Source organism: Sinocyclocheilus anshuiensis, unplaced genomic scaffold, assembly GCF_001515605.1.
Source record: "Sinocyclocheilus anshuiensis isolate Anshui unplaced genomic scaffold, SAMN03320099.WGS_v1.1 scaffold1371, whole genome shotgun sequence".
NCBI classification, from domain to species: Eukaryota; Metazoa; Chordata; class Actinopteri; order Cypriniformes; family Cyprinidae; genus Sinocyclocheilus; species Sinocyclocheilus anshuiensis.
In genome coordinates, this window is record NW_015539833.1 from 300,244 (window position 1) to 326,630 (window position 26,387).

General features: G+C 36.1%; 2 protein-coding genes across 2 annotated transcripts; one reads left to right on the forward strand and one right to left on the reverse strand.

Moving 5' to 3' along the window:
- Nucleotides 1-4,482: 4,482 nt before the first annotated feature.
- On the forward strand, nucleotides 4,483-21,474 carry LOC107684299 (kinesin-like protein KIF16B). The gene is made up of 30 exons (XM_016480536.1): nucleotides 4,483-4,862; nucleotides 6,257-6,326; nucleotides 6,405-6,518; nucleotides 7,264-7,380; nucleotides 7,558-7,655; nucleotides 7,982-8,091; nucleotides 8,995-9,137; nucleotides 9,292-9,460; nucleotides 9,600-9,731; nucleotides 9,961-10,136; nucleotides 10,669-10,734; nucleotides 10,989-11,048; nucleotides 11,131-11,250; nucleotides 11,398-11,449; nucleotides 12,217-12,354; nucleotides 12,484-12,566; nucleotides 12,644-12,732; nucleotides 14,319-14,351; nucleotides 14,797-14,850; nucleotides 15,261-15,462; nucleotides 15,695-15,915; nucleotides 16,123-16,507; nucleotides 17,366-17,626; nucleotides 17,786-18,123; nucleotides 19,075-19,233; nucleotides 19,369-19,474; nucleotides 20,581-20,625; nucleotides 20,964-21,008; nucleotides 21,096-21,218; nucleotides 21,331-21,474. Exons 1-30 carry the CDS (start codon nucleotides 4,852-4,854, stop codon nucleotides 21,472-21,474), a joined length of 3,864 nt encoding a protein of 1,287 aa, XP_016336022.1. The 5' UTR covers nucleotides 4,483-4,851.
- A 395-nt stretch (nucleotides 21,475-21,869) lies between these two features.
- LOC107684300 (NADH dehydrogenase [ubiquinone] 1 alpha subcomplex assembly factor 5) lies at nucleotides 21,870-25,771 on the reverse strand. Its single transcript, XM_016480537.1, has 11 exons — nucleotides 25,411-25,771; nucleotides 25,286-25,326; nucleotides 24,719-24,782; nucleotides 24,321-24,368; nucleotides 23,627-23,730; nucleotides 23,510-23,549; nucleotides 23,235-23,432; nucleotides 23,052-23,112; nucleotides 22,882-22,965; nucleotides 22,053-22,135; nucleotides 21,870-21,941 (listed from the first exon to the last, which is right to left on the reverse strand). Exons 1-11 carry the CDS (start codon nucleotides 25,564-25,566, stop codon nucleotides 21,870-21,872), a joined length of 951 nt encoding a protein of 316 aa, XP_016336023.1. The 5' UTR covers nucleotides 25,567-25,771.
- Between the last annotated feature and the right edge of the window lie 616 nt (nucleotides 25,772-26,387).

The following is a 26,387-nucleotide window of genomic DNA, read 5'->3' on the forward strand; positions in this document are numbered from 1 at the left end:
CATTTTATTAAGGTCCTTGAGACAAACAGAGTCCTTATAGGAGGAAGAACGTGTGCTGCAAAACAAAGCTTTAGACAATGTTAACTGTGTTATTCTGTGTGGCGTGTGCAGCTAAAGCAAAATTATCAGTAATGAAGTTAAGTTCAGTAACATCTGGCAGAAAAAAAACAACTAGAGGCTTTACTGCACACACACACACACAACCATGCTTAACAAGCATGCAAGTCTGGTTTACCATCAAGTGAAAGAATTAACATTGACATCTATTGGTAGACAGTGGAAATTACACATCTCAGGAAATATACAGGGTGTTTTTGTTTTTACACTTAAAGGCACAATATGTAAGATTTTTTTTTATTAAAATATCCAAAAACCACTAGAACAGTGTTATATATTTTGCTGACTTGTGTACTTACATTATCCCAAATGTTTAGAAGAATGTTTAAATCCAGAGAAATAAGCAATTTTAACTAGTGAAACGGACCGTGTCCATAGTGTCATTGTGTCACCTGCCAATGATGTCATAACCCCTCGATTTCCGGTTTGGTTTTGTAGAAAACATGGAAACACCATAGACGCTTTAATATGTTGTGTGTTATAATAGACCGGTGACGACCGCACAGAGTAGCATTATAGCAGAACGTTCAAATGTATCTAGTATGATAAAACAGCGCTGCTTTACCCCACATACGCATGACCGGAAGGAGCGGAAGCAGTTGACTGTGGCATAATAAAAGCTCCGCTGCTTTCCAGCCGTGTGTCGCGCTCGTTCAGCGGCCTCGTTTCGCTTCGACGGCTTTCAGCCTCACCCTGCTTCATTCTACTACGTTAATAAATTATTAGCTCATCCATGAACATGATTTCTGTCTGAGTCCCGTCGGATTGCATCGGCTGTGGGGATGAAGATGACAACTCCCATGATTCCACACTCAGTCACTGCATCATCAAACTACGCCTTTGCCTCTTTGCTTATTTTGAATACGAAAATTACATATTGTGCCTTTAAGCTTTGACAAAACAGAAAGCAAAAAAATGCAATTAAAACAAAACTAGACAAAATTAGCCGAAATTACACAAAACTAGATGAAAGAAAACAAAACTAATCAACACTAAAGTAAAAAACTAGACGAAACTAAATGAAAGCAAACAAAGCTGAACAAAAGCAAACAAAACTAGACAGAGCTAAATGAAACAACACAAGCATGTGAAGCTAAACAAAAGCAAATAAAAAGTAGACAAAAGCAATCAAAGCTGAACAAAAAAAAGCAAAACTAGATGAAACAAGACTAAATAAAAGCAAACAAAACTGAACGAAACTAAACAAACAACGTGAAAAACTAAACAAAGCTAAGCAAAACTAACACCTTGACGCGACTAAATGAAACTATGAAACTAAACAAGATTAGACAAAACTGGTTGCCTTGAATGCCTTGGAGATCGAGGGGGGATTCACAAGGAGACAGGTCAGTATCGCAGGTAACAGTCTGTCTCCACATTTGAGGTTAGCCATGAGGGACTGAGATGGTGCATATTGGTGCTGATGAGGAACGTGTGCCGGTGATTAGTAATCAGGTGACTGAGACCGTTGACTGACTGGGGAGCCTGAGAAACCTGTGACAAAAGCAAAGCAACAGAACAAAACAAACTCTGACAATTCAATCAAATAATGAGTAGTATGTACACTATACCAAACAAAGTCAAGTGCACTTTGAGAGGCATTTACGGAAGAAATGTAACTTGTTGGGAGTAAAAAAAATTGAAGTGTACTTGTTTATGAGCTAATAGCCATAAATGGTTGATTATCAAATTTATGTATAATTTATGCAGGGTTATGAATGAGAGTTATGAATTAATGAAACGCCTTTGTCCGCTTGAGAAACGGTGTCTCTTCTGCGGCTCGGTACGCTTTCAACTAGTTGTTGTTTTTTTTGTCTGGAGTAAGACACTGTATGACATTCACCTTACATGATTTGCCTGATTTTTACGTAGAAAGGGCGACAGCGCACCGCATTAAAAGAAATTACATAAGTGGTTTTCATAACCGCTGGCCAAATTCATAAACGAAACTAAAATTAAGTAATCTTTGAGAGCATGGGGGCCCCCTGGTGTTTCGGGGGCCCTACGCAGCTTGCGTACTTTGCGTATAGGAGGATCGGCTCTGGTCACACGGTTAATTGTTGAAGAGCTGGCGGTGCAATAATGCCTAAACTGACAGCACCTAGGACAGAGCGCTCTCATCAGCCTCGGCTGGCATTACTGAGACAGATAATTAGATTTGTAAATTATAGTTCAATCAAAACATTTACATTTTTGCTCCATTAAGTCTTTATAAAGAATAGGAGACAACATGATTTATTTAGTAAAAGAAAAATGTAATTAAAAATAATTGATGAATATGAATTGTATGCAGACACAACTCTAGTAATACCCATGGGGAGAGCGTTTCCTGGGTCACCTGATTATTTACAGCAGCTGACATCACCTGCTAATGTCCTCAATCAGACATTATGAGTTAAAAGAATTTACAGATGGGTCCGATTCTTTATATACATTCAACATTCTCAGTCCTACAAGTCACACATTTCAAAACTTAATTGAATGCGTTCAAATAGTTTCGTAAAAATAAATAAATGAATAAATGATTTTTTTCCTGTGAATAAATATATGATTTTGTATTCAATTTTAAAAGTTGCATTAATTTATTATTTATTTATTTGTTTTAGCATATACATTCAATTTTTTTTAATGAGTTTTAAAATACACCTTATGAAATTATTTGAGAGAATGATGGTGTGCAGAGCTATGATCTTGACAAATAGTGATTTTGAGGAATATATAAAACAGTTTTGACTTGTTTAACATAATGTTGGTGAGTGGCTCCTGTCACATTCTCTTTGGACTAATAGTGTTAGTGTGAGACTTCCCGTCGCTCAAATGCCTTCTCTGCATTACAGAGCCTCTGCTGGACTCCTCTGAAAGAATTAAACTAAACTATAAACTATAAATGAAGGTCCCGGCTCGGGGGGGCCTCCTCACATTTTGTGGGATCCACCATCGTCATCCTCTCCTCTCACGCTGTAGCGATGCTGGCTATTAACTGTGGGGAAAAAAATCCAGGATCAGAGAATGGGCACTTTTAAAAACTGAAGCAAGAACTTCAGGGCACTTTAGCTCTAATGGCTCATAATGGAATTGCCTTATAACTCAGTTTATGTGTATGAGCTGATGTTCACAGCGTCTGCTGGCTCTGCTGAAGAAAAATGACAACTAATAGAGCTGATATGATTATGATCTGTACAGTAATGTTGTAGGTTAAAGCCACAGGACAGCATGAATGGATTCAGGTCAGCATCCGAGGACCATCGTTCCTGACGGTCAGCGGGAGCAGCAACACGTGTCACTAAATATTGTCACAATTTATTTATTTTTGTTCTGGATGTAACATCTAGAGATCCATTACCAAATAACTGACTTATACATTTATTTAAATGTCTTATTTGTACTGTAATTTAGATAATAAAAGCATTCGATAATGTAATTATTTTTGTCTGTCCTTATTGATACATCTTACAGATTGCAGTGTTTTTTAGTATTAGGCTATTTATAGCATCTATTCATTTTTTGAATTGTAATTTTCAGTTTTCATTTACGTTTTTAATCAAATATTTATATTTTATTCTTTTTGAGTTCAATTTATTTCAAAGAAAACTACTTTTTTTTTATAAGTTAACAAAAACAGCACTGATAAATACGTATTTAATTCTTTATTGATTGTGTATTCAAAATGCGTAAAATGTGTTATTCATCATGAGGTGCTATAATTTAATGCCTCAAATTGTGCCATCAGTAACTAAAGTTAAAGTTAAAGTTATAAAATAAAATAAAATAATAAACCAGCCAGGGGTCAGTGAAGGCATAAAGGTATAAAATAATTTGAACATTAACTAGATGTTAGCCATAATGTAAGGTCTGTGTGTAAACTGACCTAACCAAGAGAGCATGCTGTTATTATTGGATTAAATGCAAACTTGTAAAGACTAAAGTACACTTAATTACAATAGTCTAGAACAGAGAAGATTAAAATAGCATATACAATATAGACAAAAGCCTATTTATTTCAATGTGGAGAATTAAGAGAAATATCCAAAAATGTCTTTAAAAAAATGTACATGTTGCAAAAATGAAAGTAAATTAAAAATAAATAAATATCCAGAACTATTCAAAAGAAGGCTGTTGCTAAGAGAAATGTCAAATTTTTTATGTTATGTTTATTTATTTTGTTTTTAGATTATTATATATTTACTTATATATTCTGTACTAATACGTATGTGCTATTCTACCAATAAAACAAAACTAAAACATATTTTATTATTTTGTAATGGTAATGCGCTGATACCTCGTATTTGTATTATTATACCAGGTAGTTTTGTTCTAATATAAATGAATTGATTTACATTGATATCATCAGACCATGTGATGTTGTTCCCGGCATAATCCATGATAACTCCAGGCCGGCAGGTGGCAGCGTCGCGTCCGCCATGTGTTCCGTATGCCGCCCTACTGCCAGCAAAGAGCAGGACGCTGTGAAGAATCACTCCGGGAAAATAATACGAACTGAACAACAGCGTCCCGGACTAATTCATCTTCCTACATGCTGACTGTTGAGTGAACACTAGACGAGCGTCACCAGCCCCTCTCACGGACACACTGAGCTGTTTTCCGCGGATACAGTCGCATCAGCCGGAGCCGGTCCGAGTTGTGTCAGTCACCTATGAGAACTGACTGCTGAAGTGTGTGTGTGTGTGTGTGTGTGTGTTGGCATCGGTTCGGGTGGCAGTGCGGGTCCGGCCCATGAACAGACGGTGAGTGCGTCTTAAACACATAATTCAACGAATAAACAAACACGTAAACATCGGCGTGAATAATGTCGCAACAGCTGCGGAGTGAAAGGCATGACAACACAAACATTAAATACACGTAAAATAAAACTAGTGAGCTGTTTTTCTCGTTATTAACATTCAGCATGTATTAATATTCTATTCATTATTATTGAGGGTTTTTTTTCCTTTGGAAAGTTGTCATGACGCAGGTCAGATACGAACCTGGCGGTCCCTGAGCTGACAATGGACTCTATTGTAAATAATCAGATCGAAAGTGAACCGGATGAAAAATGCCCAAGTTCTCTTGAAAGTGGACTCATCTTTTTTTTTCTCTCTCCATTTTCATCCCCCTTTGTCTTGAGACTGTCCCAGACCAAATATTTATTATCATAATATTTGTCATTTATAATAATAATAATAATAATAAAAGTATATTTTTGTTATTATCACAATTAAAATAATAAAAAAAAAAATTATGATTCATAATAATACATTTAAAATTACTGTTATGTGAATAAAATAATTATAATGTTTGTATAAATATTGTTAATTTTTGTCTTTAATTTGCAGCATATAATGAATTTAATGAATGTTTTACAATAATGTGAATATCATCATGAAATCATGCACGAGTGCAATAAGAATTATAAACATGCTTTAAAGTAAGACTGAGAATTTGTGGGGCTATATGCACACAAACCTGTGTGGATTTAGCATACAGCTTGTGTAGCTTCTGTTTGTCTCTGGGGACATACTGTATGTGGCTCATTCTTTCCGAAACATCTCCTGATCCTAGATGTTTGTGTGAGGATTTTCACTGGAGTGGCTAACTGCATGGTGCTGTTGTCATAGTAGAGCAGAAATATTATTACTTAATTTAGTAATTTTCTGCTTATTCCTGTGTCTGATTCAGATTTTATATGGCTCAATAAAATTGACTAAAAAATGCTAATACTGAGATCCAAAATTAATGTTTCATTTGAACTATTTTAACTCTAATTGATCATTTAATTTGTAATAAAAAAAAAATGTAATAAGTAAAAAAAAATGAACTAGTGGTTTTAATCTGCTTTCCACCTTAAACAGCTTTTTCATTTGAACTATTTTAACTCTAATTGATCATTTAATTTGTAATAAAAAAAAAATGTAATAAGTAAAAAAAATGAACTAGTGGTTTTAATCTGCTTTCCACCTTAAACAGCTCATAAAAGCATCAGGTCGAAAATAGACACCTAGTTTGATCTGTTGATTGGTCTAAATTAAATCGTCTCCCTCGAGAGTAAATGCCTGTGGACTATGGATTTACAGTGTGTGTGAATAATAGATGAAGTGCATAAATATATATTTTATTCATGTATTATTGATTTTTGGCACAGGGAGAAAGACGTGTCTGCCAAATGCATCATCGAAATGGAAGGCAACAAAACCACCATCACCAACTTAAAAGTATGTTGCATTGAAAGTCTCTAAATGATAGAGTTTCAAAAAACTATAATTTTTGAGCTAATTCTATTTTTACATCAGCTACCAGATGGAGTGACTGGAGACTCTGTAAGAGAGAGAACAAAGACTTTCACGTATGATTTCTCTTACGACTCTTCGGACTGTAAAAACGCCAGCTTTGTCTCACAGGAGAAGGTCAGTGGAAATATGAACATGTTTTCCACTCTTATTTTACTAAATGAAAAAAAATATATGCACCAAATTAACAATACATAATAATAGTAAAAACTGATTCACAGATATGAATCAAACGTATCAATTCTAACAACATTTCTTCTATTAAGATTTAAATCCGAGAATGTTTAATGCAATGCAAGTCACTTTGGATAAAAGCATCTGCCTAATGCATGAATATAAAGTAAATCTTGTCCTAATGTGCACTTACTTGCAAGATCACAGAACTAGTTTAATTACATGACCTAATAGCCAAATAAATATCTTCAGGCTGTTCACAATGCAATATCATTCAAATAGATTATGAGCATTTGATAATAATAACTAGAGCATGTTTGTAAAAGGGTTTATTTTATTTAAAAACCCCAGCACTGTTTACGTATAATAAAGTAATCAGATCTCATTAGGAGCTAATCCTCTTAGCGTTTGTGTTCAGAAAGGTTTGTTACTCAAAACGATGACACGTAATAACAATCTTGGGTGTTGTGTTATATAGTAAAAACTAAAATATTGGTATTCATGGTTGGTTTCCCAGAGGCTGATTAAATCAAATCCTGATCTTAAAGGGATTGTAAATGCCCAGCCATCATTAACAGTACAGTTGAGCTCATATCTTGACTTTATGATTAACTTTCAGTTTTCAGATTTGCACTGGTGCATATAAAAATACCGTAATATCACAGGCATGATGTGTGTGTGATTTCAGGTGTTCAAGGATCTGGGCACTGATGTGTTAAAGGCAGCGTTTGAAGGATATAATGCCTGCATCTTTGCTTACGGCCAGACTGGATCAGGGAAGTCACACACCATGATGGGCATCCCTGTAAGCCTTTTTATTAATCCAAGTGTCTTCTTTTGCCAAAACCAAGGTTGAGGCTTGTTTTGTCATTTCAAATATATGTCAGTAAATCTCTCAGGCAGTTGATTTATCAGTCTTGACTGCTTTTAGAGTTATTGAGCTGAGAATACAGGCTCTGAATCATGACTTGCTGTGCCGTAGGGTGACGTCGGGCTGATCCCACGGATCTGTGAAGGATTATTCAGCCGAATTTCAGGAATGACTCGGAGAGATGAAGCCTCTTTCCGTACAGAGGTCAGGTGAGTTGAGTTCAGAAGTCATATGTGAAAATCCTGCAGTATTCGATAGCTAAAGTCTGATAGTCAAATGGTGAAGTGTGCACCATGTTTCTGCACCTTTAGGGGCAGCAAACAGAGTTGCATAAAAGTTTCAAGCAGTCCCCATCACAAACTCACACATTTATTGCTTACGTCAGATTACAGTTCTTTTTGGTGCTGCTAGTAGCACAGAATTAATATTTATTCACATGTACATTTTCAAAGTAAAGATCTGTTGCAGTATACTGTACATACACAGAAAAAAATGAAAAACTGCTGAAGCTGTCACGTTTTGATTATGCTGGCAGCTACTTGGAGATTTACAATGAACGGGTGCGGGACTTGTTAAGGAGAAAGATGGCAGAGACGTATAATCTCAGAGTCAGAGAGCATCCTAAAGAGGGACCCTATGTAGAAGGTAAGAACATGACTTCAATCCTTAACCAAAACTCTGCGAATCAATGCATAAGATAAACATTCTCAGTGACAATACTAGTGAAATTTTATGATTCTCATACTAAGTTCAGTGTCACAGCCAAACAAAGATGTTATGGATAACACTCCTCTAATAAAAAAACAAAAAACATTCATATAAATATTAATAAATTAATCAAAACAGTGGCATATAGCTTTCTGGTATTGTTTAATTAAGTAACCGTTGCTTTAATTTTTTCAAGTAATCATTTAAGTAAATATTACGTAAATATTGCAATATTAAGTACATATTCAGTAAATATAGTAAGTAAATATTGCAATATTAAGTACATATTCAGTAAATATAGTAAGTAAATATTGTAATATTAAGTACTGGTAAATATTGCAGTATTTTGTAACTACTGAGTAAATATTACAATACTGAGTAATTATTGCAATATTATTTATATATTGAGTAAATATTGTAATATTAAGTACCAGTAAATATTGCAATATTATGTAAACATTAAGTAAATATTGCAATATTAATTAATATTGACTTATTATTTACTTAATCTTGAAATATTTACTCATTCAGTAAATATTATTGCAATATTACGTAAACGTAAATATTGTAACATTAATTAGTTCATAAATATTGAGTAAATATTACAACATTATGTAAACATTGCTTAAATATTGTAACAAAGTAAACATTACGTATATATTGAGTGAATATTGCAGTATTATGCAAACATTGCATAAATATTGAGTAAAAATTTAAATATTATTTAAACATTAAATAAATATTGTGTAAATATTGCAAAAACACTTGAATGCGGCATTCAAAGGTGTCTGCATGTGTAGTTGCTGTAAGTTCTTATAAATGCTTCCTCATTGATTTCAGACCTGTCGAAGCACCTCGTGCAGAACTATAATGATGTGGAGGAGCTGATGGAGGCGGGAAACATCAACCGCACGACTGCCAGCACCGGCATGAACGACACTAGTAGCCGCTCACACGCCATCTTCACCATCAACTTCACACAGGTATCTACACTTGTGTTATTGCCATAGAATGTGGATTTGCATGAGCTTGAACCAGCTGAGAAATCCATGATGTCAGCAAAAGATGCTAAATACTTTTACTAGTAAATAAAGTTAAAAGGATAATATACATTTTGTTTTTATTCCCTCTTCTCAGGCTAAGTTTGATGCTGTGATGCCGAGTGAGACAGTCAGTAAGATTCACCTGGTGGACCTGGCAGGAAGTGAGAGGGCCGATGCCACAGGGGCCACGGGTGTCCGGCTCAAAGAGGGCAGCAATATCAACAAATCACTGGTCACTCTGGGCAATGTCATCTCCGCCTTAGGTGAGAGGCGCTGTTTTGCCCTGACACACTTCTGATGGTCTTGTTTCATTTCCTTAAATTCACATTAACTTTTGGGTACAGATGGGTAAAAGTTTGTCTCTTTTAATCGTTATTCTGATGGCTTCTTCTGTCATTGTAGCTGATCTGTCACTGGAAGGAGCAAACAGTCATTTGAAGAAGAAGCAGGTGTTTGTTCCTTACAGAGACTCAGTGCTCACGTGGCTCCTGAAGGACAGTCTGGGAGGAAACTCAAAGACCATCATGATCGCTAGTGAGTGAGGGATCACGTGACACTCGTTGTCTTGGCTGGATCTGTTAAGTTGACATAACACTTATGTAATTTGCACAGACAATGGCTCGAAGGAAGGAACATAATTTATTACATTTTACTTGATTGTCACACCACTTGTTTTCTTGATGGTGAAACTTTTAGTGACACCTTTAGAGTTATTAAATCAGTTTTTTGTCATGCATGTGAGATCTCAAATATTTTTGTCCAGCTATATCGCCTGCGGACGTCAACTACGGCGAGACGCTGAGCACGCTGCGCTATGCTAATCGTGCTAAAAACATCATCAACAAACCCACGATTAATGAGGATTCCAATGTTAGACTTATACGAGAACTGCGGGCAGAGATCGCTCGGCTGAAAGCGCTGCTCGCGCAGGGAAATCAGGTCTGAATGTGAATTTGACAATTGCTAATTACCCTAAAAGATTAAAGCTATTTAAGCCTTATTGCCTAAAAAGCCTTCTTTTCTTATCTAAGTATCAGTTTTAATTGATCTTTTCACTTGCTATTAGAGCTGTGGAGCTGCTTTGTTGATTCAGATTCGTTCCATAATTGATTAATTTTGCAACATTGACAGTTATTGAACTGAATAGAATCAATATGGAACTGACTTAAGCTGAATAAGCACACTATTGTCTTCTGTCAAGCTGTTTCTAGCTGAATTTTGAACTTGTTTCATAATTGATGAACTTTACACAGTTGCTGAAATGAACTACTATTGAATTAAACTACACTATTGTGTTTTTTTTAGAGCAGCTAATATTGAATTAGTCTCATATTTGAAGAAGTTTGCATAATTGATTCTGTTGTTTTCCTGTTTATTACTGTGAAGCTGCTTTGAAGCAATCTATAGTGTATAAAGCGCTTTATAAATAAAGGTGACTTGACTTGGCTGTTATATTTTGTGTCATTTTCAGATAGCGCTGCTCGATTCCCCCACAGCATTAAGTATGGAGGAGGAACTGCACCATAATGAAGCTATGGTAACATGCACCCTTTCATAATTGCATAACAGCACTTGTACACTCTCCTCCAAGCTGATGCAGTCGCACTGAATAAGCAGTTTCTAAAGCTATTCATTTTCACACACTGAAGCCCATAATGTGCTAAACAGCAGGGATTTGTTTGCCAAATTTTTGCTAATAAATGCTGTGCGAAATGCCAGTGATGAATTCAAATGTTGGTTATGGCAGGATATGAAATAACACACAGTCGTGTGCATGTTTTTCTGTCGCAGGTGTTGGAGCTGACCAAGGAATGGACGAACAAATGGAATGAAACGCAGAACATCCTGAAGGTTTGTCGCCATCTTTCAGTCCAGCATCTTATTTTTATCGCCTCGTTCGCTGAGCCAGGCACTGAGTGTGTGTTTCGAGCAGGAGGAAACTCTGGCTTTGAGGAAGGAGGGAATCGGAGTGATCCTGGACTCAGAGCTGCCTCATCTCATCGGGATTGATGATGATCTGCTCAGCACCGGCATCATTCTCTATCACTTAAAGGTAATGAACATCAGGCAGTGATCATTACAGTATGGGTGGTGAAGATGAAGACGCCGCTACAACCGAATGAATTAGTTTTTCTTTATTATGTTGTTTATTTCATGTGATTGTATTATATGAGTTTACAGGGTTTGTGTGTGTTTGCAGGAGGGAAGGACATACGTTGGCCGTGACGATGCCACTAATGAACAGGACATCAGTGAGTTTAACAGTCTTCAATGACAGAACTCTCTCTCCATCTCTTTAGTTATTATTTGATTCAGACACAGCACACAAACATGATATTAATAATAAGCATTTGAAATGCCACGATGAAAATCTGTCTTAATTTATGCACCATATGTTTTCTAGAATGATCTATATTAATTAAATCTGTATAATGTGATATGATTTCATTTTTTTGAAAATGTGGACATTTAGTTGTGCTGTTTTAATGTTAGTGTTAATTATTTTACCGGTAGTTTAGTTAAATATGTCAGATCAGATGAGGAAAAAATGATATAAATAATCAGAATTAATCATGTAATTATGTTTTCTCACAAAATGGGTATCTCTGTGAATTGCAATTTTAAGGTAAATTCCTCTAACTGTAATTACAATTCAAATATCAGTGCAACATCCTGTGTATGATGATGCATTTATGGGTAATTGATACTAATAAATGTAATCAAAAATAGTGCTTCAGTTTTATGCATTTAAAAAAAAATTCAATTTAAATCCTGCCCTTAAATGGATAGTTCACCCAAAAATGAAAATTTGCTGTTAATGTCCTCACCCTCAGGCCATCCAAGATGCTCTATCCTGTTTGTTTCTTAATTCAAATTCATTTGGATTGCCATTTTCAGTTCAATTTCGATTTCGATTTCCAACTGGAGTTGAATTGAAATTCAGATCTTTGCCTAACCCCAACCCAGATTTTGCCAGTACTGTCAATCATAAAGATATTTTCTGTCTCTGTCTTTGCAGTTCTTCATGGTTTGGGTCTGGAAAGTGAGCACTGTCTGATAGAGAATCAGAATGGAACGGTCACTCTTATTCCTCTGAATGACGCTCAATGTTCAGTCAATGGAGTTCAGATCACTGAGCCCTGCCAGCTCAACCAAGGTCACACATACACCTTTCTACAAAGAATTTCATTTTTTATTAAATAAGCTATATGAATGCAGTTTTATGCAAAGCTGATGTTTCTCATTTATTAAACGGTAGATTTATTTGTGCATTTGTGTTTCTCAGGTGCTGTCATTCTCCTCGGCAGAACCAATATGTTCAGATTCAATCATCCTAAAGAGGCGGCTAAACTTCGAGAAAAGAGAAAGGTGAGAGGAATTCACACACAAAACTTCAGCATCTCACACACACGTTTGTTAATATATCTGCTCTTCCTGTTCTCCAGAGCGGCCTCCTCACCAGCCTGAGCTTATCCATGTCTGATCTGTCCAAATCCTGTGAAAACCTCTCCACAGTCATGCTGTATAACCCTGGGTAAGCCTCCGCGTGTGTGGGAGTGCGTGTGCAACAGAGCGAGTGGTATCTTCCTCCCCACGCCGCCTCCTCTTCCTCAGCCCTCCTCCCTCTCTTCCTTCACAGGAGCCTTCTCTTCCCTCCTCTCTCCATCCTCCTCTCTCTTCATGCCCTCCGGCTCCATTGCTGGTACTGCTGATGCCCAGTGCATTAAAACAGCTTGCCAGATCATCAGTGATCCAATAGGGATGCATGATAAATCAGTTACCATACTGGTACTGACCAATGGAAGATAAAGCATGTATATTGTGGTTTCCTAAAATTATGAATTGGACAAATATACAACAATGACCACCAACAACAGCCAATAGTTTCAGTTGAATGGCTGATCATCATGAAATTTGGTATATTACACTATCTTTAAATGTTTGAAGTCAGTTTTTTAAGGGATTAATATTTTTGTTCAGCAAGAATGCATTAAATTGATCAAAAGTGACAGTAAAGACATTTATAATGTTACAAACATTTCTTTCAAATAAATGCTGTTCTTTTTAACTTTCTGTTCATCACAAAATCTTGAAAAAGATTGATAAGAATAAATGTTTCTTGAGCAGCAAATCAGCATGTTAGAATGATTTCTGAAGGATCATGTGACTGAAGACTGGAATAATGATGCTGAAAATTCAGCTTTGTATCACTGGAATATATTACATTTTAAAATATATTCAAATTGAAAAAAGCTATTTTAAATTGTAATAATATTTCACAATAGTACTGTTTTTATTGTATTTTTGATCAAATAAATGCAGCCTTGGTGAGCAGAAGATATTTATTTAAAATGTTAAAATAATCTTACTGGCCTCAAACTTTTGAACGTTAGTGTACTTGAGTTTGTTTAATATAAATAATTTCCTGTGGTTTAAGTCATTATTGGATGAAAATAATATTATTTTTTACAAGTTCAACAATGTTTTTTTCTGTGACCGGTCTCAAGAGTATTGAACAGATTTTTGTCATTTTTGCTTTACATTGTAATATTTTAATGCCAAAATTTGAGCATAAATACTTTTAGGTTGGACTAGGTTGCTCTAGTGAAAACACCGGTTTACCAAAAAAAAAAAAAACAGGTTGAACTAAACAGATTTATAGTATTGGTTATAGTTTTTTTTTATTTATGTTTTTTATCGATGCATCCCTAAACAACAACAAAATAAACAACAGAATGCATGTTGACTTTTTGCTTTGTCACATAGAAGAATGCACAGTAAAAATGAGTTTTATGATGGTTTTATTGTTATTTTTGTTGGTGAGGTTTGGATCTGCGATCACGCATGTGGAAACTGATTGGCCTGTAAAACCCTAAAATGACTGATCGTGATCCTGGGCAATGACTTACTACACCAGCTACATATCATAAATGAACACCAAACATTCAAATTTTATTTTTTATTTTTATTATATTATTTTATTTTAAGGAGTTGTTCTCACACAAATTCTGTCATTTATTTTTTTTAATTATCCTTAGATAAAATTAATTCAGACTAATAGTCTAGATTTGTGCAGCAGTATTTGGTAACATTTCCTCTTTGTGAACTTCTTCATGGCAGTCTCTTCACTGAAAAGGGTCCCATCTTTCTCAGGTAGAACCAAAGCACAACTAGCGTTCTCATGTTAACTGTTGTGTTTTTATATACATATTAATGTCAGTATTTGTGGGTTCAGTTCAGTCTCTCCATTTCTTGTTCATCATGCTTGTGAGAAGCACTTCATCATCATCCTAACACTTTAGTTGACTGTGTGTTTCCATCTCTTTTATTTAAAGTTGTGTATTCTGCAGCACGTGCTTATAGTTGCAGCGCATGCAATGTGACCGCTCAGTGCTCATAAAAATGCAGACCCTCATCCCATGTGCTGGTGTGAGTTTGCTGTGGTGTGTGTGTGTGTGTGTGTGTGTGTGTGTGTGTGTGTGTGTGTGTGTGTGTTTTTTGAGGGGCCATGCGCTGGTGTGAGTTTGCTGTGGTTTGCGTGTGTGTGTGTGTGTGTGTGTGTTTTTAAGGTGGAAACTAATTGTCTTATATGTTCCAGACTGGAGTTTGAAAGGCAGCAAAGAGAAGAACTGGAAAAACTGGAAAATAAAAGGTGTGTCATGTGACTTATAAAACATTAATATACGCAAAATACTTCAGCGAAATATGTAATTTACATAAAGCAGTCCTGTCCACTTATTTACATGTCATTTGGGATTTTATCCAAATCAGCTTAGGCAAATAAACAAAATTGCAAACAAAACAGCGAGCTGCGTAAATTATTAAACATTTTTGTAACTTAATTACAATAATAAAACTGAATAATTTTTGTAAATTATAATAATTATATTACAATTATATTTTTATATACAAGTTATTTGTAAAATAATTGTATTTGTAATCACTATTATATAATAAATAATAATTATCTAATAATATATATTCTTTTATATAAAATAATGTAAAATTAATGAATTTTGGGCCTAATCAGAATTCCTTTCCTTTGTTTTGTTGCTGGTCCAGGCGGCTGATAAAAGAGATGGAGGAAAAGCAGAAGTGTGAGAAGGCGGAGCTTGAGCGCATGCAGCAGGAGGTGGAGTCTCAGAGGAAGGAGTCTGAGCAGGTGCAGCTGTGCATCCGCAGACAGGAGGAGAGCCTGCGCAGACGCAGTCAGGACATCGAGGGCCGCCTCCGAGACTTGATCGCTGAGAAAGAGAGATTTCAGGTCAGACTGCTGATCAGGAAGTAGGCTGTTTTATGGTTGTCAATTTTTGGAATTGTTCTGGTTTTTTTCCCTCCACATGGCTGCAAAGCTCATTAGTTTTTTATAGGGTTAGTTTTTGTCTCCATCCAAGAGCCAAAATTTTAAATGTTGTAAACTGAGTTTAAAATCGATCTTATAAACCATCTTTGCACTTCAGAGGCTTTTTTTATATGCTAATGTCTGTTGTGTTCAGGAGGAGAGACACAGAGAGCAGAAGGAACAGGAACAGCAGAAGCAGAGGAGACTGCAGCCGAAGCAGAAGCTGGAGGAGGAGGTGCAGGAGGAGGATCTGGAGGAGGATGAAAAGGCTCAGGCCCAGCGAGATCGAGCAGAACAAACCGAGCTCCTTCGTGAGCTGGAGCGGCTCAAGCGAGAGCGCAAGGAGCAGGCCATCAAACTCAAGCTGGAACACAGGTGGAAAATATGAACACTGATAATAAGAAATGTTTCTTGAGCGGCAAATCAGCATATTAGAATGATTTCTGAAGGATCATGTGACACTGAAGACTGGAGTAATGATGCTGAAAATTCAGCTTTAACATCACAGGAATAAATTACATTTTACAATATATTCAAACCGAGATCAGTTATTTAACAATATTTCACAATAATAACTTCCAGGCGTCTGGAGGAGCGAGAGAAGGAGCAGCTGAGTCTGGTTGGGCGTCTGGAGGAGCAGCTGAGGGAGCGCAGCGAGGAGGCGGCCGTCCTGCTCACGCCGGATGAAGCGCGCCGACTGGAGGAGGAGAGACAGATGCTCACCGAGCTCAGGGAGGAGCTGCTCAGAGCGAAGGAGGCGCGGATTGATGGAGAGGAGGAGGGCGGGGAGGAGGCCCGGAGGAGCGCGCAGGCACAGTATGAACATTTCAAACAGATGCAGGTGGAGGAGCTGAGTTTGCTGGAGGAGTCACTGATCCAGCAGAAGGACCGGCTGGAACGGGAGGTGGCCAATGAACGCACGTCACTCGGCCTGCTGCTGCACACACACAAGGACAAACAGAGACAGGTACAGGTGTCCTTATTTCAAAAGCACACTCAAACAAGAGGAAAACTGATGTGGGGAGGTTTTCATTGTTTGTTTTATTTTTAATGATTGTGATAAGAGTGTGGCACATTCACGACACTTAAATACCATTGTGTTCATTTTTAAATTAATATTTAAATTTAAGTTAGAAGTAACAATCTTTTGAGATGATTCTTTTTAGTGACTCAAAGTGTACTTGGTGTAGGCCAATTCACCAACAAATGACTCTCTTAAACAGGTTCTTTTTAGTAAATCTGTAACATACAACAGGACCAGTGTAGTCTGATTCACAAGCAACTGACTCTTTTGAGATGATTCTTTTTAGTGAATCTGTAAAATACAATAGGATCAGTGTAGTCTGATTCACAGACAACGGACTCTTTTGAGATGACTCTTTTTAGTTAATAAAAAAATTATGCAGCACAACCTGTGTAGTCCAATACATGAACAAAACTCTTTTGATACTATTCTTTTTAGTTAATCCAACCATAATGCAGCAAGGCCTGTGTAGGTTAATTCATGAGCAAATTATTATTTTTTTAAATGGTTCTTTTTAGTAAATCTATAACATCCATCGGGACCAATATAGGCTGATTACTGAAACAAATGACTCTTAGGAATCGGTTCTTTTAATGAATAGTTCCATAAGACAAATTGCCGGTTTGAATTAGTGAATTAGAAAAACTAAATAATTTAAAGCATTAGCAGAGAGAGAACTTCTTTCAAATGTGAGCAAAATGGACATTGTAACAGAATCATAATTGAATCAACATGAGAATAAAAAAAGATCAAATCAAATTGAATGAAGACTCTGGTGATTCACTCTTCTCGTCCTTGCAGGTCTGTGATATGATGGAGCGTGGCGTTCAGGACGTGTCCTGTCTGGGACAGGAGGAGGTTCTGATCCAGCAGGCCGAGCACAGGCTGCAGTTTAAAGAGAGACAGCTCCAATCTCTCTGTGAGAAACATCTACCCGCTGTCTCAGAGGAGCGGCAAAGAGCCACTGAGCTACTGGAGAGAGTTAGAGGAGGAACAGGGTCTCCTGGTTTGGACGGAAGTCCAGAAGCTATGGACAAAGAGCTGGATGAGACACTATATCAGGTAAAACTCTGATCAATCAGATGATCTCTTCCTGTCTAAGTGGGCGGCACTTGACCTGAATAAGCTGCAAACTTGTATTGGTAGTGGCATCTCACAAATACTTATTTATCTCGCTTTTATCCATCTTTATCTTTCTTTGCTCTCTGTTTTTCTCTGCAGGTAGAGAAGGAGCTGGAGGAGAAGGAGGAGCGTTTGTCTCAGTACAGCGCGAGCGCAGAGCAGTTGCAGCAGCTCCAGCAGTCGTACGAGTTCACGGCAAACGTGGCCCGTCAGGAGGAGAAGGTCCGCAGGAAGGAGAAGGAGATCCTGGAGTGGAAGGAGAAACAGCAGCGGGAGGTTCTGGAGCAGGCGGTCGCGCGCTTGGAGAGGAGACACTCCGCTTACCGCAGGAGCCTCAGTCTGGAGCCGGATGCCGAAGGGCCCCGAAAGAGGTCACAGTCCGCTCTAGGACAGTGCACTTCCAGGTTTACAGGAACACAAGACCTGGACCAGGACAGGTGTGTAGTTGTTTTTTAGAAGTACACTAGCACAGCTTGAGAGGGACCCTTTTGATAAAAATAAAGACAGCTGTATATTGTTATGTAAAAATACATATTTATACTGTTTGAGACAATGATTAAGGTATGGTAAAAACTTTATATTAATCTCATTAGGAATATTTCCATGCCAGACCACTCACAAAACATAAGTCTTATGTATGTATTGCATGGTATTGCACCTTAGAAATGCACCCAGACAATATGCAAATATGAGAATATATTAAAATTAATTAATAGTGATATTATTAATACCTGTAAGCGTCAAAACAAATTTATTTTCTATATATATATATTGCCCATGTAAACATGATATTGCCCTCTAAAATGTAGCCCAATAATATGCAAGTATAAGAACATAATACAATTAATTAATAGTAATATTATAGACAAATAATTGTTTCCAAAATTAAACAATTGGATTTTACATTGTCATTATATTAATACAAATTGTTAAAAGATTATCTGGAAAATATTTACTTTTTATTTAGTGTATCTGAGATTGACACTTACATTCTTCTCAAAGATTTTTACTTTAGAAAAATATTTAGAAAAACTAATTATGAGAAAAATTTAATATAATTTAAATAATGTATTAATTGTTTTGAATAATTAATGTCTTAATCTTAACCAGTCTTTAGAAAGCATAATGAAATACTATTAAATTAAAGTGAATGTGAACGTAAAAATATAATTGTTTCACATGCTATATTTCATTAATATCTTAAGTGCACAGATGAACTTTAACAGCCCTAAAAACATTTTGTTAAATAAATAAATAAAATCTCTAATTTTTTTATGGACTCTAGATACCCCTTGCGGACCCCAGGGGTTGTCTGGAATCGAATGTGATAAACCTAGAGCCGCTCTGCTGTGTCTTTGCTTTATGATTTTGTTCTGGGTGTTTCTCAGGATGGAGCGAGAGATTGCACAGCTGAAGCAGAGGATCAGTGAGAGTGAAGGAAGCGTGCGGAGTCTCAGTGTGAGCGGGGAAGAAAAAAACAGTGTGAACCAGTCGCCCGTCAGCCCCATACAGACCCTCCCGACTGTCCTGTCTATAGGAGATGAGAGGTACACACACCACGGCTGCCTTTATTGCTGCTTAACGGTCTCAAACAAGCAGTGTGTAGTAAAGACTTACTGCTTGGTTGTGATTTTGTCAGTAAGTAATTTCATTTGTGGCTGAACTGGCCGTTTCCCTCTCAGGATTAACGTGTATATTGAAGAAGAGGTGCAGCGCAGGCTGCAGAAACTGAACCTGCGGAATAGAGAGAATAACAACACACTCTCACTGTCTTCAGATTCACTGCAGGTATAAATCTACAGCTAACACACTCACTCATTTAAACTGTAACACCCAGAGACTGGCACTTTAAAGACAACATGAAATCAAACCCCTGCTTACTTGCATATATCCAGAAATCTTCTTTGCCATTAAAACAAATATACTTCAAGTTTTGCCTTTTAACTTTGGTGCAAATCAGTGTTGTTATTGTTAATTAAATCTATTAAGTGTCATATTCGTTAATTGAAATCAATCTGAAATCAAAAAAAATATGAATATTAGCTGAAAAAATTAAACTTGAAACAATTTAATCAAAATTAGAAATGCTGTCTGTCTAATTGACAAAAAAATTACTGAAACTAAAACTGAAATAAAAAATAAAGCCAAATAGAAAAATAAAAAAATAATAAAAATGACAAAAGCACATAAAATTACTAAAACTTAAACTACTTAAACCTGGAAATGTAAAAATAAAAGCCAATTTAAAATATGAATAAATACAATATAAAACATACTGAAATAACATTGGTACATGTCATCTTTTTTTATTTTTACTTATTTATTTACAAATGTTTTCTTCAGAAAATCTAGCAATTTTTTTTTGGGCCAATGTAACTAAGGCAACATAACCAGAGAACAATATTAACCAATAATAAACTATTATAACAAATAAAATTGTATTATTTTCTACAGAATATTCTGTCTCGCTCAAGAATACTTTACCACACAGAAGTGAAATATGTTGTTTCATGTTGTCTTTAAACTGAAGACCAAAACATCATGTTCTTACTATCATTATTCTATTATAAAATATACATGCTGTTGTACAATTGCTTTTCATTTTGGTTTGGATGCCAACTATTTGTACATTTGTGAAACTTAAAAAAGCAGGCCCAAACAGAATCTACACATTTTTATTCACTTATTTTTTGGCGCTTTCTGTGCTGATTTTAGCCGAAAGCACAATCGAATTAGCCGAACTGTTCTCTGTGAGATTTGTGTGCAAGCACAGATTCGGTGTGGGCTTGCAAAAGAGGAGAAAAATTGTTTAATTTTACCCTCGTCATGCACAAGAAACGCATTAAAACCCACAGAGTTGTTTTTGGCATCAACAAAGTTGTTTAACTCTGCAGGAGGAGCAGGATAGTGAGGGTAGCTCTGTGAGATTGACAGATGAGGTAAGCACAGGCCTCAGCCAATCAGCACCAGCTGAGTGGACGGTGATTTGCATGATCCAGCCTTAATTTGCATACCACTCACAATCTCTGATATCAGTAGATTGGGTCTTTCCTCTGTGGTTTTCTACTTTGGGAGCATGCAGCCTGCCCACCGATGTCTTGCATAGATGCATTTCACCTGTTCCTGCAATGAAACAGTTTTTTTGTTCTACCTCACTGATGGGAAATGACAAACAAGTGCTTGCTTGTTCCCTGAAATCAGCTACTAGTCATTGAGATTGTTAAAGTTTTGTGTTAATTATTTTATGAACCTAATGAAATGTGTTTTAATCTCTCAGGACAACGATAAAAAACGCATTGATCAACGCAAACTGAAATATGAGGTACTGTCTTGTATGTTTAGGTAATTTTATTTCATTAGCACTTCAGTTGAGGATGTTTTCTGACCGTCAGTGCCCGTCTTTCCTCAGCGGCTGGTGTCAATTCCTCTGGATCCGAGTCCAGAGAGTCTTAAAGATCCAGTAAAGATCAGTATTCCCCGTTACGTACTTTGTGGTCAGGGAAAAGATGAACACTTCGAGTTTGAAGTCAAGGTTCGTCTGCATTTCATACAATCACAATCACCGCATTATCTGTAAGAATGATTGAATTGACCATCTGGCCACCTCCTGTAAAAAAAAAAAACTTTTTTGTGTCTGTGTTCAGATCACTGTTTTGGATGAAACGTGGACGGTGTTCAGAAGATACAGTCGTTTTCGGGAGATGCACAAATCTCTGAAGCCGAAGTATCCAGAGGTACGACCCAAGTGTATACTAAGAAACAAATGTGATGCAGCTGGTAGAGCATGACGCGACTAACACCAAGGTTATGGGATTTGATTCACAGAGAATGTGCATACTAATTAAATGCATGAGAGTGCATCGTAAGTTGCATTGGATAAATGCATAAATGTAGTAAATTTAAGTAATTTCAGATCAGATTGATGTAATTTTTGAAATATTTGTAATTTTTTTTAATATATATATATATATATACACACACACACACAATGGGTACGGAAAGTATTCAGACCCCTCAATGTGACATTATTTTCATGACAATTAAGCATATTATTCCAATGACATTCTCATACTATACATTTAGATTTTTTACTTAAGTTTTTTTTTTTTGGAATTTATTCTCAAGTGTGATTCCCATAGTAATAGTTTTTTTTATTTTTTATTCTGTATTAAAGTTAAAAATCCTAAAAAGTTAAGCTTATTTTTGACAGATCGGCAAATGAGACATTGGCCGAACCCCTTTTTGCTGGTTTCGCCTGTAAATGCATCACAAGATGGCAAAGTCAGAATCTCACTACATTCCACTTTTGGAGAAATGTGATTGGCTGTGGTTTGTTCCATGCTTGACCAATGGAAATGCAACAGACCTGAGACTCATGAGGCTTCCAGCCAATCATGTAAAGGATCTGAAATGTAGCTGGAACCGAGCTGTCTTCATTGCCATACATCTCTATAAGAAATGACAATAGAATTACACAATTTCTAGTATCTTCAATCACATTCAGATAAATAAAACACATTTCTACATCAGTGGTTCTAAATGACAAAGCTGCTCATTTTCAAATGTTTTATTTATTGAAACTAGCAATGGAAATATAATAAATCAATGAAAATAATTAAATTCCATAATTCCAATAGCTGAGTGTTCTTCATGGTTCATGCTTTTTATTACCAATGAATTTACAAGAATTTTCTAGTTTTTTTTACTCAGAAATAGCCATTTCAAAATGATAAGATGTTTTGGAGATTGACAAAATTATATTTAATATAAAAAATGACTTAAACGTAAAAAAAAATTTAATATGTATACAAAAATGTAAATGACTTTCATGATATTTGCTCATACAGTATATCTAGGTTGTCCAAGATCATGAAAACCCTGATTCTTAAATTAAAATGTCAGTTGTTAAAGGAACAAATTAAGAAATATGATCTTACATCTTGATTATTAGATGTTTAAGCTTATTTTAAACCTTGTTTGGTCTTATTCTAAATACTTTTACAACATATTGCGGCTCCCTGGTTAAGAACCACTGTTCTACCTAAAATTATCATTGTAGAAATTATAAATACATAATAAAATAAATACTATGGGAATTTAAATGGTCATTACACTGTTAATTTTAAACAAATAACATTTCAATAATATCAGAGGTCCTCCAAGCGTTCGATGCCGTCCCAGGTTTGCGGTCTCACCTTTATAAATGGCAGCTGCCGCCAGTATAGTGTCTCTGTGTAGGAGTGACTTCCTGTTCCACGCACAGTTGCTTTCACCCATACCTGAAGTACATGAATAAACTATAAATACATTCTCATTCCATTTCATAACAAAACAAGACACCAAATCTAAAAGACGCAGAGTTTACCTTGTAAATCGCTCATGACTTCCAGCATACCAGGATAATTGACCTGAACTTCATCAATGTCCTGAATTACAACACAATAACGGGCCTCAGTGTAATCACACATAATTCAACTCAAGCAGATTTGGAGATTATGTAGCTGAATCAAGTGTAACCAAACTTTAAAATAAATGTGAATATTTATACCACAGTGAGCATGTTGAAGCCGGCCTGTCCCAGCAGGTTGCCCAGGTCAGTGACGGCTGTGTAGGGTGAGATATGGGGCGCAAAGCCGCCCTCCCTCTCCAGCTCGGCTAACTGCAGAGAACATCGCAGCTCGTAGAGCGTCTCACCGCCAACCATTGCTCCAATGAACACGCCATCCGGCTTCAACACCTGGTAGATCTGAACGACAAAAACGGGGTATTTTTGGATTATTTATTATGTACAACAAGACTGCACACTTGGTTAGATCCTCATACCTGTCTCAAAGCTCCAGGAAGGTCATTGATCCAGTGCAAACTGAGGAGACAAATAAGGCTTTATAAATGACAGTTCATTCTTTAAATTTCCTATCATGCACTGGGGAAGTACGGTACCTCATGCTGCTGAGCACTAAGTCAAATGTGTTTTCTTTAAATGGCAGGAACTCCTCATCTGCCAAAACGCAGTGACTAGGAATCTCACATTTCCTCCGATTTCTCTAAAGAACAAGGAAGAGAAAGAAGTTTCAAGAAAATGCGAGTTGATAATCTGAATTTTAATGTTTTTGAAAGAAGTCTCTCATGCTCACTAAGGCTGCATTTGTTTGATCAAAAATACAGCAAAATACTGTGAAATTTTATTAGAATTTAAAATAACTGTTTTCTATTGTAATATATTTTAAAATGTAATTTATTCCTGTGATCAAAGCTGAATTTTCAGCATCATTACTCCAGTCTTCAGTGTCACATGATCCTTCAGAAATCATTCTAATATGCTGGTTTGCTTTATTATTTGCTTTTATTATTATTAATGTTGAAAACAGTTCATATTTTTGTGGAAACCATATTGCAAGTTCAAAAGAACAGCATTTATTTGAAATATAATTTTATTTGTAACATTATAAATGTCTTTACTGTCACTTTTGATCACTTTAATGCATCCTTGCTCAATAAAAGTATTAAATTCTTAAAAAAAAAAGTCTTACTGACCCCAAAAGTTTGAACGGGCATAACTAAAGCCATTTATAAAATTTTAAGGTTTATGTTGCAACTGTGCATTAATAAAATAAAGACATGATAAGTCTCTTACCAGGGAAGAGTCTGAAATGTCTGTTAATAAGAGACGTTCAACAATGTCCTGAGAATAGAAAGAATCAGTGTCAGGACAGAATGAAAACACAAAACTTACTTTCTTCTGCAGAGCACAAAAAGAGATGTTGTAAAGAATGTTCCCACTGCTCTTTTTCATACAATCAAAGTACATGCTGTCAAGCTTCTCCTGTTTGAATATGAACATTTTTAAAAACAAAAACAAAAAATATATATAGAACACAAGAAGCTTGACAGTCCTAGTCTCCTTTCACTTTCATTATATGAAATAGAGTAATGTGAACATTCATCAAAAGATCTCATTACGCATCGCAACAACATAAACATAAGTTTTTCTTTTACCAGTGCTATTCACTGTAATATTACAAACGGTTCTACCTTACTCAAATGCTCTGCGATGTGACTCTTCCCACATCCTACATCCAGAGCCAGAGGAAAAGTCCTGCAATGACATTCAGGGGATCAAAAATTACTATTTTGTTATTATTTACTCACCCTCACGTTAATCAAAACCCACATGACTTGTCTTGTGAAAACTAACGGGACACATTATTCAGAATGACAGAGTTGCTGTTACAGTGAAAGTGGATGGGGACTGGAGTTGTCGAGCTTACAAAATAACAAAAAATGATTTAAATTTGTCTGTTCATCACACAAAGCTATCATATGACTTCAGAAGACTTTAAGTATAGCACGCACGTCATATGGATCACTTTCATGATGCTTTTTTGGAGCTTAACAGCTCCGGTCCCCATTCACTTCTATTGCACGGTAAACAGCAGATTGGACATTCTGCTTGATATCTACTTTTCTATCCCACAAAACAAAATAAAGTCAGGGTTGAAACTACAAGACAGTGAGTAAAAAAAAATGTTTTTGGCTGAACTATTTCTTTAAGAGCTAATGACAGGATGTTTAATAAGCATGTAAGATGTGGACAGTGACCTTGAGACATCATAAACTCTGTCTGCCACTCTGCTCCCCGCCTGCAAACACAAGGAAAGCACAAGTTCAGAGACTCAGCTTCAGTTCTCCTCAAAACAAAGGCATCATACAGTGAAGCGCCTCACCTCGTCTCGGAGGTAATCGTATTTGTCGCTGTCTAGTAAAGACGAAGCCCATTGCTTCTGCTTGCGCTTCATGCTCCTGTCAAACACGTTCATCGCGCCTCCCTGCCTGGACGAGAGACAGCGCAGAGACCGGAGGCTTTTCACAGTGATATTCATGCTTCTTCATCGGTTCTCAGTTTAACATTGTATTTCTACCGCTCGCACAACACTTTCAAACACACTCATCTGTGTGCCTCTAAACGGAGCTCAGCTCTGCGTCACACAGCACAGACATCTGCGGTAAAACGTGGACTGGAGCTTTCCCGGACACTGGAACATGGACCGGAGTCAAGACAAAAACGGCAATTCTATTCTATTCTGCAAAACAACATTCATTGAGTAGTAAGGGGGGGAGTCAATAAATACAACTGACAAACATAAAAAGTATGACTTTAGTTCGAATTTCATTTTTCTTCTTTAAAGGTGAATAATAGTAAAAACAAGAATAATAAATCAAATAAATTATAAACAATAAAAATGTTATAGTATAACGAGTTGCAGTCACATGTTCTGATTTAAAACTGATGATGAATAATGGAAGTGACTGAAGTGTAGTACAGTACAGTGCAGTACACGTAGCAAGGTATATATATATATATATATATATATATATTTGTTTGTTTTTTGTTGTTGTTTTTTAAAAAAATATATAAAAAAATAAGATATAGATAAAGTAGAATTAAAATAGAATAGAAAGTGCTAAAGTTAGAGGGTCAAATTTTAAGTTAAAAATGTAAATTTTAAGTTTCTTATTTGTGAATTTATTTATATTTATTGTTTATGTATTATATTATTTTTATTATAAGTTAATATGAAGTATTTATATTTCCAGCTACAAACTCACGAATTAAACTAAATAATAGCCCCAGTTCAGTGTTTGGTATCTTTTATAGTTTTTATTCGTATTTTGAATTAGTTTGTATTTTTATATTTCCATT

Coding starts and splice junctions, on each gene's coding strand:
- LOC107684299 (XM_016480536.1), top strand. Junction 10,735..10,988: donor TGCACCATAATGAAGCTATG/GTAACATGCACC, acceptor TTTCTGTCGCAG/GTGTTGGAGCTGACCAAGGA. Junction 19,234..19,368: donor CTGTCTATAGGAGATGAGAG/GTACACACACCA, acceptor TTTCCCTCTCAG/GATTAACGTGTATATTGAAG.
- LOC107684300 (XM_016480537.1), bottom strand. CDS start 25,566: ATGAATATCACTGTGAAAAGCCTCCGGTCTCTGCGCTGTCTCTCGTCC. Junction 23,731..24,320: donor ACATTTCAGACTCTTCCCTG/GTAAGAGACTTA, acceptor CTTGTTCTTTAG/AGAAATCGGAGGAAATGTGA. Junction 22,966..23,051: donor AGTCATGAGCGATTTACAAG/GTAAACTCTGCG, acceptor CATGTACTTCAG/GTATGGGTGAAAGCAACTGT.